This window comes from Barbus barbus (assembly GCF_936440315.1).
Source record: "Barbus barbus genome assembly, chromosome: 16".
NCBI lineage: Eukaryota > Metazoa > Chordata > Actinopteri > Cypriniformes > Cyprinidae > Barbus > Barbus barbus.
This window is the reverse complement of record NC_136744.1, coordinates 14,570,812-14,582,897: the sequence shown is the minus strand read 5'-3', so window position 1 is coordinate 14,582,897 and position 12,086 is coordinate 14,570,812. Positions and strand designations below refer to the sequence as shown.

General features: G+C 41.2%; 1 protein-coding gene across 1 annotated transcript; it reads right to left on the bottom strand.

The window, feature by feature from the left end:
* Positions 1-809: 809 nt before the first annotated feature.
* On the bottom strand, positions 810-10,235 carry LOC306882425 (synaptopodin 2-like protein). The gene is made up of 4 exons (XM_079437030.1): positions 9,821-10,235; positions 7,608-7,759; positions 6,745-7,454; positions 810-5,256 (listed from the first exon to the last, which is right to left on the bottom strand). Exons 1-4 carry the CDS (start codon positions 9,920-9,922, stop codon positions 2,672-2,674), a joined length of 3,549 nt encoding a protein of 1,182 aa, XP_079293156.1. The 5' UTR covers positions 9,923-10,235; the 3' UTR covers positions 810-2,671.
* Positions 10,236-12,086: the final 1,851 nt, after the last annotated feature.

The window sequence follows — 12,086 nt, the reverse complement described above, 5'->3', positions numbered from 1 at the left end:
AGCAGCCATAAAAAGTGCCTGAACATTATCAGGCCTAAATATAGGAGGACAGCATATGCATGAGAATGGTGCCAGCTTCAACTGTAGTCCACTCACCCAGCAGTGTGCAATACAACACTTCACTTATCAGTTTTAGGAGACACATTTCAGGTTGGTTATATTTATTGTGATTTGAATTTATAGTAATTGTAAAGGAAACTGGAGATCTGCAGGTGTGTGTACAGGCTTATCCTCCACACTGGGGACCAAATTTCTCCACAAGGATAGTAAAACCTGACATTTTCAGTCCCCATGAGGAAAAAAACCAAACAAAAAAACTTGATGTTTATCTAAAAATGTAACATGCAAAAAAGGTTTCTGTCAGGGGGTTTAGGGGTGATTTAGGTCTAGTGGACAGAAAATATTGTTAGATCAGTATAAAAATAATAGAAGTCTATGCCAAGTCCCCACAAAAAAAAAAAGATCTAAAATATGCAGTCACATTTTACTACTTAGCCTTCTATTATGAAAAGACATAAGCGCCACCATGTGGTGATTCGTCATCTTCACCCCATAAACCATGTTTTTAGTCTTTAGTCTAAAAGGTCGACGCTGATTATTAGTTTTTCAAATGAATTAATCTGAAACATGTTACAGTCAGTCAAATTCACACACCAACATTTAAACGAGCTTGGCGTTTCTAATCAGATTCATTCAAAATGACTTTTCATTTGTAAATTTACTCAGACATCTTTAGGTTTAAGTGCATTCATGTGAGACATTGGGATCGTGTCTGCGTTTGTGCTTGCCATGAGACAGAGTCATTATGTGAAATTTCAGACATGTTTTATTGAAACTATTCATTGTATTAGAAATACAAAGTCACTTTCAGTTAGAATTACTTGGGTCCTAAAGTTCAGCTGAGATCATCATAAGCAATTCACAAACAAAATTACCAGAGACATTAACCACAAAGTTGATTTTACCAAGACATATTGTACAAGTCACATTGGTCTAATGATTTGTACAGCCAAAATTAAGAGCACTGAACAATGTAAAGATTTAGTCTAGAACATAAAACATGACTGACACTAACTAGAAAGACAAACAAAATTGTGGCTCAGATTTTAAACACTCTATCTACTCTATATCAACTTCTAAATGTAATTTTTAAAAACAAATGAAATATTCTCACCTGCCAGTACTACAATCATTATTTATTCATCCTCTCTGTATATCTAATTCACAATGAGATAAACTGTTTTCCTTCCTTAAATCTCTATCCATTGTTCCCTTAATATTACAAGCCCTAGATTTTTTTTTTCTTTTAAGACATTGCCATGTTTTGAGGACTTTGGGAACACATTCGAAAACCACCCATCCCCGAAATCATCAGCCTCACTGCCGTACATGCCATTCAAATATTTCATGTTGCTATGAGTATTCTGACTAATTCCAGTAAAGCCAGTTGGCTAATTAACCTTCTGATAATCCTGGACAGTGCTAGCTTTGCACTTTTCACGCCTGTCTTCATGAGACAGATTTGCGTCAGTGCTCAGATAGCCTTTCTCTAGGACCGTCTCCAACACTGTACCTTTCCAACACTTACTGATTTGACCACTTAAATATGTTTCTATAAAAAATAAAAACTCGAGTTTTCATTAATGTCATCTTTTTAATGCATCAATAGTCGGATATAAAGACCAAAAATCCAGTCAGAGCACATTTTAAGGAGCCAGAATGGTTCCCTGTTTACTTTGCTCCTACAAATAGGCTGTGACCCTTATGCACCTGTTCAGTGCAGGCTCTGCCAAGAGATATATAATTTCTGATTGACCTAAGAGCATACAGCAAAACAAAGCCTCAGCTTGGCTTTTTTTCTTAGGTACTCGCATAGGCCTATGTGTGTGTCGTAATGGATAAATTTGAAGGAAAATATTTCAAAATACCTCAGTCCAGTCCATGTGAAATGTTTTTTCTGGTGACATATCCCTATAAAATTGTGAACACGTGAATTGGCATTTGCAACTATTTTTAACTGCCGTAATGTGACTCATTGTGTGTTTGTACACACTTGGTGAATAAAATCTTGCTCTGATTCTGAGGTATGGATGGAACAAGATATGCAATGAGGGGGAAAAAAACAAACAAACAAAAAATAATGTATGTACGATACATCTTGATGTTATCCATAAGGAACTGACTGGATTAAAAAAAACTGGACATTCTGCACCACTACAGAGCCAGACCAAATGTAAGCTTGCTAAAACAATGCCCAAGTAGCAATTTGGCTATTGGTTAATATCAAGTGAAAAAGGAAGAGCCATTTCAGAGGAAGAGCAAGCTACACTTTGATTGAGGTTTACAAAGCCAAACAATGTTTTCTTTGGAATAGCATATATAAATTGGTTCACAAGAACAGGAACATGCATTAAGTAAATAGATTTAATGTTAACAACACAGAAGGTTTTAAACATTTAATGTTGAACATTTAGCAGAAATTCAGGATTTTTCATCTAAGTTTTGAAAAACACTCAAAACAATATATAAAACACAGTATATTTTCATCTGAAGTGGAGAATATAATTTCTTTGCATCTTCAAGTTATATTAAATCATATTTGAAAAGTATGAATTTTGAGTCTGCAACAGAAACAGATGGTTCAGCTTCTTCCACATGTAAAGTAACATCATCAGTGAGGAAGGGTTCCAGGCCTCCAGATGTGGGGCTGAATACCCACACGTGTTACAATAAAACGGGGTTTTGGAACTTGGATAGGAGACTTTAAGGGGTCTGGTGGTAATGAACTTAACTCAGGGGCACTCTTAAACTGTTTGACAGCTTGAAGCCCAGAGTAGCTTAGGCTTGACATACTTGACATGGGAGCTGGGGGTGAGTATGGCATGGGGCGAGGGATGGGCACAGATGAAATTTTAGGGAGCTCTGGGAGGCCTGGGGCTCGTGAAGGTGCCAGAGTTGATTCGGGTACAGGTTCAGGCAAAGGGGACGTCATGTCTGAACGAGAGAAGCGCTCACCAAGTGTGGTCCGTGAGCGTGGTACAATCACTGTGGGGTTGAGAGTTGGTGCTGACATTGGGGTGGGAGTGGAGAATCGTTTGATTTCATACACACGTGCCGCCTTTACTGGGATCTGCTTGGGTGGTGTCAGAGTGTGGCCTTCCCTTTGTTGCCTCTGGTAGGAGGACACTGAAGACTGTGTGCTAGTGCCACCACCAAAACTGAACATTGCTGGGTTCAGTTGGTAAGGGTGCCTCCTCATAAAGTCCAAGGCTTTGATACCTTCTTTTGGGGCACCATAATTACCCTTACTTCCTTTAGAATGTCCCTCAGACACATTGGCACCCCCACGCTGCACCCCAACAGGACAGGATGGAGACAGCAAGGGGTTGTAACCTATTGGTGGAGGAGCACGAACATTAGGGGAATACTTCCAGTGGGATGGGGTTGGTGAGGTTTTTTGTGGTTCGATCAAGTTTATGACTGATTGGGATTGTTGGGGTTGTAGAGGTGCAGGCTGCAGATGTGGAGAGTCTACAATAAACAAATCCATGCGACTCTGTCTACGAGCAAACAGCTCTGCACCTTTTCCCTCCGCTTGAGGGATCTGTGACATTTCTGGGATGACCCTTGGCTTAGGAGCCACAGGCGGTGGCACCCTTGTCCTATTGTCATCGATGTTGTGAGTAATATTTTCCGGTTCATAATATTCACGTCTGGGTCTTTCATCTAGGTTCTGCACCATAGACAATAATTCAGGGTTTGGTGAATTTTTCTTGCTGTCAGGTATCTTAAACATTGGCTTGTAGGCACTACGGCGGCGGGCCTCTTGGAGAATACCAGAGCGGCCAGTGGTGGCAGAGGATTTTTCACGATAGACTACAGGTGACACCGGAGTTCCAGTTAAAGAGATCTCAGAAGCTGCAGAGGTCAAAATAGAAGAGGTTTGGGATGGTATTGCAATGGCCTGAGGAGTAACAGGAGCCACAGCGGTCACTGTGTTGTCAACAGGGATTGCTGGAAGAACAGTTGTTTCGGTTTCTACAGGACAGGTAGGTCCTTGGGTTTGAACTATGGGAGGTGGCACTGATGCAACCTTTATGTTTTCCACTGAGGAGCAGTGAAGAGCAGGTTGAGAATATGATTCCACGTATACAGGTGGAGGAACAGAGTTTCCAGGCATAAAGGGCTGTGTAGGTATCATTTCAGCAGGGATATCGGCACTTATTTGACTCATTGTGACTTGGCTAACAAAGGAGGCCAGGTTAACACTCATGGCATACTCTTCTGATGGTGCAGAGAATGGATGTGCAACCACAGCCACTGAAACAGGTCTGGGTGTCTTCTTACTGACTGTAGGCCGAAACACAACAGGAGCAGTGGCTGCCCGATTGGTAACACAGCCTGGGGCAAAAGGTTGGGCAGTTCTGTTTAACACAGAACTGGAAGGAAGTTCTGGCAGAGGAGCTGGTTGTGGAGACATCACAGGTTCTGCAGAAGGTACTGAGAGACCAGTTATGGGCAACACAGCAGGGGCTGGTGCCATTGTGTTTGAAGTATCTCCATTAACCATAACAGGGACAGTGGAAGTGGCTTGAGGTGTAGCCATCTGTGTCATGTTTTGCATCTCTGCTGGTGGAACCTCATGATGTAGAGTTTTTGAAGGTCTGGCAGGTTTTGGAGCAACTGGTGGTGGCTGGACATTAGGCTTTGTCAATGGGTCTGGTTGTGGTTGCAGTGTCTGTAGTTGAGGAAGTGCTGGTGTATCTTTCAGTGCAATTCCCAGCATTTGGCTTTGTAACTGTTCTTGCGCAGCTTCCATTTTCTTTGCATGTTCCTCAGCTCTTCTCCGCTGCTGCTCAAACAACTGTGCCCCCTTCCCAGATGTATCACTCAGACCAGGACTGAGAGCACCACTTTCTCCTTCCTGACCTCTGGAAGCAGATCTTTTCTCCAGCATCTCAAGGTAGTCACTGTCCCATGTGGGGTCCGGTGCAGCAGAGAAACCTTCCTCATCAAATTCTGATTCACTGCCAGGAAATATGCCATCCTCTTCTTGAGAGTCCTGTCTCATGTCCTCATCAACACTTCCAAAGCTGGTCAGTGTGTATTTCTTGGAGCGTTGTCGGCGCTTTTTAAACATCAAAACACCCTTTGAATGAGGGTTAGGTGCATCTGTCAGTAGTGAGGCGATGGTGCGGCACTTGGACCGAGCTTCTTTCACCTGTTTGTCCGTGATCGTATCTCCACGGTTCAATTCTGCATAACATGAAATTAAAAGTTGAGACAGAATTGAGCTATGAATTGATGTTTATGGCTTTAAACTATTCACATTATATCGGTCAGAAATTGTGTTGAATATACAGTAGCTAACAGTGCTCTTCTAAATCATTGGGCCTGTAAAATTGTGCAGACAAATTTAACATTTATATGTCCATGCACATGCTACACTCAACTCCTCCATTAACAAATGTAGTTATTGATAGTTAAATATCTCATAAATGGCTAGATAAGATTCAGTTTTTCATATTTTGCAAAGTTGCATGTCAAAGAACAGATTCACAAATAAAGTTTTCATAGCATAACCCAATAAAAACTATTTAATCAAAGCATTTTGCAACAGGGACCACTCATATTAATCTACAGCAATAAGAGAAAAAGAGCATAATCATTTTGCTGTCAAGTTGATTTGTCTACCATGGGGAGATGATTTATTTACCAGTGCTTAATTGTGGTCCCTGAGAAGAGCATGAGAATGTTTAGAGTACAGATTAGGACTGTCATTAGATTTATGACTGTTTATTTATACCGGTGCTTGAAATTACACAGCTTCAAATAGCTGTGGCTCAGATGATGTTTGTACGCTTTATTAAAAGTGGTATTATGGCACATAACCCCAAGTCTCGCCTCTAATCTATTCTTAAAACCTAATCATTATCTAACAGGGAAAAAAAACTTCACTCTAAAATGTAATATCACTGGAATTAATTTAACAAATTAATGTAAATCGTGGGGTGTTACCATCATTTGAATCTAATGTTTTCACTAAATCGTTATCATAATACATATTTTGTTCATGCAAATTTAATATTAATATTCCATTAATAGCATATTACATTCCACGGTAAGTAATCTCACCATAAACACAGATGTCAATATGTTTTTTATCACCTGATCTGGGATCAACAAACACACATTCCGCAGATGCTATTCAGGATCAGTGTCATACCAGTGTAATGCAGTGTCCGGGCACCGGAATGTTAAACCTGTGTAATTAATTGTGCGTATCTCATTTTATGAACACTAACCTGGCTTCTGAAATATGCTAATTTGTGACTTGTACTGATGACTTTTAAATGACTTTGCATTCCAGCCAGATGCTTCTATACATGTCTGAAAACAATACGGAGAATACTAACAATACTGTCCAGTATTTAAGCTGTGGATCTAGGTGGAGAGAATGAGCGCAGGCCTGTGAGGAGCACTGTCACCTGATATAAGCTAGCAGCCGGAGATGCTTATGCCAGCTCATGCAAGGCAGTGCTCAGGTTATCAACCCTGCGAGCCTCAGGACAAATATAGACACTTGTGCTGGCTAAAAGACTCATGATCAACGCTCATCTCTTCAAGGGTTTACATGCAAGCAATCACAAGCTGTGACTTTAAGAACACATTTACAAAGCTAAGCAGACAGTATATTTGAAGCTAGTAGATCAATGATCAAAGCAATGATCTTCATATACTCACTTGCTTGTTTTGCTTTATCCATGTATGTCAATGTGAGTTCCTCATCCACTGGATTGTCAACTGGCCCAACCATGGGCACCAACTGAGTACGAGAGCTCAGCATGAGAGCTTCTTTGGCTCTCTCTGGAGAAACCAGAGGGGGGACGTTTGTGGGCTCCTGGAACCCACTGTCCTCTTCCATTAGCCCTTCTCGTGGGTTTTGGTCATCCGCGCTCATAGATGAGGTCTCGGTGGAGGTCTGCGAGGACCAGGCTCCATGCGGAGGGTGTTGATAAATCACTTCTCTGCGGGCTACACCAGGCAATGCATCTTCTCTTTCTTTAGGCCCCAAAAGATTGTACACTTGGGCATCCGAGGCACTGTCATACCCACTCATTTCTGAAGTCTCTGCTCCCTCCGGTGAGGCTCGACCCGCCTTGCCAGGTGAATTGCTGGGGCTACGTCGTTTTGGTTTGCGTTGCCTCTCATGAGCAACCACATCTGCATCGCTGTCTGTTTCTCCGTAGTAGGCCTCACTGCCCGGCGGGGAGGTCAATCCACTGCGTCCGGTCGGGGACATCATGGATCCCCGGTGGATCTGCCGCACACTGGACTGGTGAGGTCGGGAGCTGGATGGAGACATGGCCCTAATGGCAGCACGGTACTCTTTATCAATGCGGGGAGAAGGAGCTCGAGCAACCAGAACCACTGACTGGAAGCCAGCTGGGGCCCTGATAAACATTTAAGAGGGTAAAATAGCACAGGGGTGGTCAGAAACAGTAACTCACAACAACCCTGGCTTGGAGTTAATACAGTCACTTACTTTCAGCTCCCATTTAAGTTAAACACACACTTTGGCATTGGAAAAGGAAAGGATGACTTACCTCCTAACTCGGATGTGTAGTGTTCCTGGCATGCTGTCGATCAGGTTCATGGCCTGTGCATGCGACAGACTCCCACAGGAATTATCATTGATGGACACCAGCTCATCTCCCTCACGCAGTCCGGCACGACATGCTTTACTTCGCTTACGCACCTACAGGATAATTGTAGCAGTTGATAATGGATGAATAGGTCAAGAAGCCTTGAAAGTTTTCCATAGATTAGGCAAAGACTAAGGCACTGATATCGCATTTCAAATTCTTCCCATCTTTAAAAGTGGATCTCCAAGAATGAGTGATATACGAGTTTGGTCAGACACATTAAGTCTATATCCATCCATTCTCTAAACCTGGCTTTTGTAGGTGTCTCCAATTCACCTATCCTGAATGTGTTTAGATTGTAAGGGAAACCATTGCACATGCAAACTTCATACCGGAAGGCCTCCTGGAACAGACTTGAATCAGGGACCATCAATATATCAAATGGGATAAGCCAGTGAAAATTGTGCAACATTGTACACAATACTTTAAATTATGTCTTTATTTCAGATCATTTTACCTTAATATTTAAAAAATTAAGAAAAAAAAAACACTCAGTAGGCTGGCATAAACAGTTAACAGATGCTGCCCATGTGCCATTGTTAGTGTTGTTTATCAACTGGACCTAGCAATGGCATTGCTCAAACCTCTATCCTGTCTGTCATCTTACTCAGCACAGGAGGACAGGCTCTGATTTCAGTGGTTTTGTTCACACTGACAGGTTCACATCTTACTGAGGATGCAATAATCAGTCTATAAATACTTACATTTAGGATATAAATAGACAGTGAGATGGGTTCATGAAATTTTCTCTGCTCTTTAATACTGTGCGAAAGCTCCTGAGTCACTATATTATTAAAAGGACATTTTAAAGTCTGTGCGCTCCTTTGGCCTTTGATTATGCAGAACAGACTAAAACAATGTGGCATATGGGTCATTGATCTGCTTTTCCACTTCAGACTCTAATCCTGTACTTGGTTGCCTGTGGTTTTTAGGATACAGCTATAATGCAAAGGTTATATTCAGTACCAAGTGTTGAACTGGGATCTGTATGCTGTCCTGTCACTAAACCGCATCTTGATACGGGGCAGTGTCCATTCCACTAGTTTAATCTAATTCACTTTTGATGACAAGCATCTAGCTACCAATAAAAATCAATAATATTCACGACAACCAACATTAGTGGATGCATCAAACTGATCAGATAACATTATAATACAGATAGGAATATATAAGTCCATAATAGTCGTTACTAATGTCTTGAATTATCATCTTTGGTGTTGGATTAAAGTAAAATACATAACCAGGGCCATTTTAATTTCCTAAACTGCAAGCATGACATGACAACAACAAGACCATTAACCAGAATAATCTGCTTTATCATTAAATACTGTGTATGACATTGTATCCTGTATAAAGAAAGTAGATGATTTAGGATTTAACAAGCGTGGTGTGATTTGGGACGAAATTACACTCAATTAGGGCAAATGCTATTAATATGACCTGAATGCTCAAAGGCTAAGGTAAGTCATAAACTACAGTACGGTGTGTGTGAGAGCATAAAGTTCAAAAACCTTTATTTATATATTATTGTAATAATCACAATCTGCTATTGAGATCACAATTTGTTACTTAGTAAGTAATAAGTAATAACAAAAAGTAATTATAAAATAATAGCAGAAACCAGTATCACATAATTATACTGTTATTACAATTATATGAACCATACAAACACCGTTTCCTTGTACTATTAGCTAGATAGAAAAATGTTTGCTTAGCTTCTCATGAGCTACTAGTCATAAACTGCCCATTGTTTTACATATAAAGTTTTATTCTACAATCTTAGCCTGTAACTGGTAATCCACTCTTGCATTGTCACTATTACAAAATGTGTACAATTTGTTCACATTAGCTATTTAGGACTCAAAGGTTAAGAGTGTTAAGGGGAATACTTGAAAGTTCACAGCTCTGTGAATCATTTGGCTTTTTTGGTAGAGGATCAGTTCCACACCACACTAAGAGTGCAGGGGCCTGTGCTTCTGGTGTCCATTACATCTTCATGCAGCTCCAAACATCTTACGTTTCTTTAGAATTAAAGAATTGTGGGCTGAAATAACTCTAAAAGACTTAAAAGTGAGGTACAATACATTCATTGATGTGTTTCCTGGCAATCATACCTTGGCAACCTGCAGAGGCTTCTGGTGCTCGATTCCTCCCTGTAGTCTGAAGCCCCATGGTGCTCCTCCGGATAGGGTGATGATAACCTCCTCAGCTACCATGGTGCGGTTTGTGCTTGCGTCTGTGATTCAGTTTGTTGGCCTGGGGGCCCTTAGTACACACAGTCCATGTTATTTCAGGGCCCCCTTAGAGAAGACAACTACCACTACTGCAACCGTGTCCTAGGGTTCCCTTCTAGTTGCTCTTGCAAGAATACGAGTGCACATGGATCCCCTCCCACACCCTGAGCTGGATGCTGGTGATAGGGGGACAGCCATAAAGGAAGTTAAAATAGAGGGGAAAGAGAAAAAAGATACCCACCGTCTCCCTGTGCAGTGCAATCTTGTGTTGGATGAAGGCAGAAGCTAGTTCATCACAGCTGTGCTGTCACTCATTGCTGGCTTAAAGGGAGGGGGCGTACATTGCTGATATAAAAATAGCCCTTTGCCTCTCTTGCCAAGCGGTCAAGCTTTTTAACAACTTCAGAATAGCGACAAGTAGATTTAAGTCTGAAACTGAAAGAAATTAGTTATTAATTTTTACAATATCTAACTGAAAAATAGAGTATTTTTAATTGAACCTTTTCAGTAAATGGTGGTCAGGGAACTTTTTTTTATTGTCAACTGAGGTTTTCCTAAATGGTTGGTCTTTTCTAGGTTTTATATTATAACATCAGGACCTTGTTGTAGTGTGGCAAGAATCACAGAGCTAGTTTGATTTACCATTGCATCTGTACACATACTGACAGCAGATCTGTCCTCTTGGCGTCCAAACTGGGACACATGGCCAATCAATCTTTCTTTAGACAAGCACGTACATGCCTGACCTGAGTAGGAAATTTAAAGAGACTTAGTGACACTTTATCCACATACAAGATTTAGACTGATCACCAGGTCTAAAGGAAATTAAGACCAAATATTTCTATTACAAATAAATTTCTGTACTTTCTATTCATCAAGAATTTTCAAGAATTCTGAAAATAATAATAAATTTTTCTTGAGCACTAAATCAGTATATTAGATTTTTTTTCTGAAAGATCACTGAAGACTGGAGTAAGGACTGCTGAAAGTCCAGCTTTGGCATCACAGGAATAAATTACATTTTTAAATGTTTTAAATGCAATAACACTTTGATTTGTGTTTGTTGTATGGGTCAAATTATTATTAATTTTATAATAAATAGTGGATAGAGAATAGAAATAAAATACAGAGTGGTAGTGCTAGAGCCTCAAGATTAAAAAAATAATAAATAAAATAAGTAGATAGAATATAAATAGAATAGAAAGTGGTAGTGTTAGAGGGTCATGTTTTTTAATATACAAAAGTAGATAGAAATAGAATAGAGTGCAAGTGTTAGAGTGTCAGTTTTTTAGTAAATAAAAAGAAAACGTAGATAAAATAGAAGTAAAATAAAGAGTGCTAGTGTTAAGAGGTGTCAGAGAGTCACCACAGTCACCGCAGTCTCCACCAACGACACTCACCAGATCCCAGTCCCCTGATTTCTGATCACCGCCACCTGTCAGCACTAATCAGCAGCACTATATCCCTGCACTCCTCCAGTTCACTCACTGTCTGGTCTCAAACTGTCCATGTTGACTAACCTGACCCACTTACCTTTTGTCTACTTACCAGTTGCTACAGTGTTCCTATCCCTGTTCTCCACTGCTCCAGTTTTCCACGGTCTCCATGCTCCACTGTTACCTCCGGATCCCCTGGAAAAGGAAAAAGTACATTCACACTCAGATAAGCCCCTAGAGACATTCCCATTCCCCGCCTGCTTACCTGGACATCCTGTTCATCTCATTCCCCTCTGCTACTACTCAATAGACCTGTTGATTGTATTGCATTTACCTCTGTGTCCTGTGTCTATCTGCTGACAGAAGACCAGACCAGAACCGACGACCGGAGATGGAGTTCCCGAACCCTGCCGCTGCGGATCTCCTCGAAGAGCTGGTCAGCGCTCTTCGAACAGCTCTCTCTCCATTCACACACCCTCAGTCTGCCTCTGCCAGTCCCATGGTCATCCCTGCAAACTATTCGGGCGAGGCAGTTGAATGTAGCGGTTTTTTACTCCAAGATCAAGAACATACAGGGAAAACCGCTCTGGCGTGGGCACATCAAGTTCCAGTTTCCGCCGATCACTCTGCAAGTAGGCTGTCTTCATCAGGAGAGGATTTCCTTTCTGGTACTGGAGGGACCCACCGCCGATATCATCCTGGGACGCCCC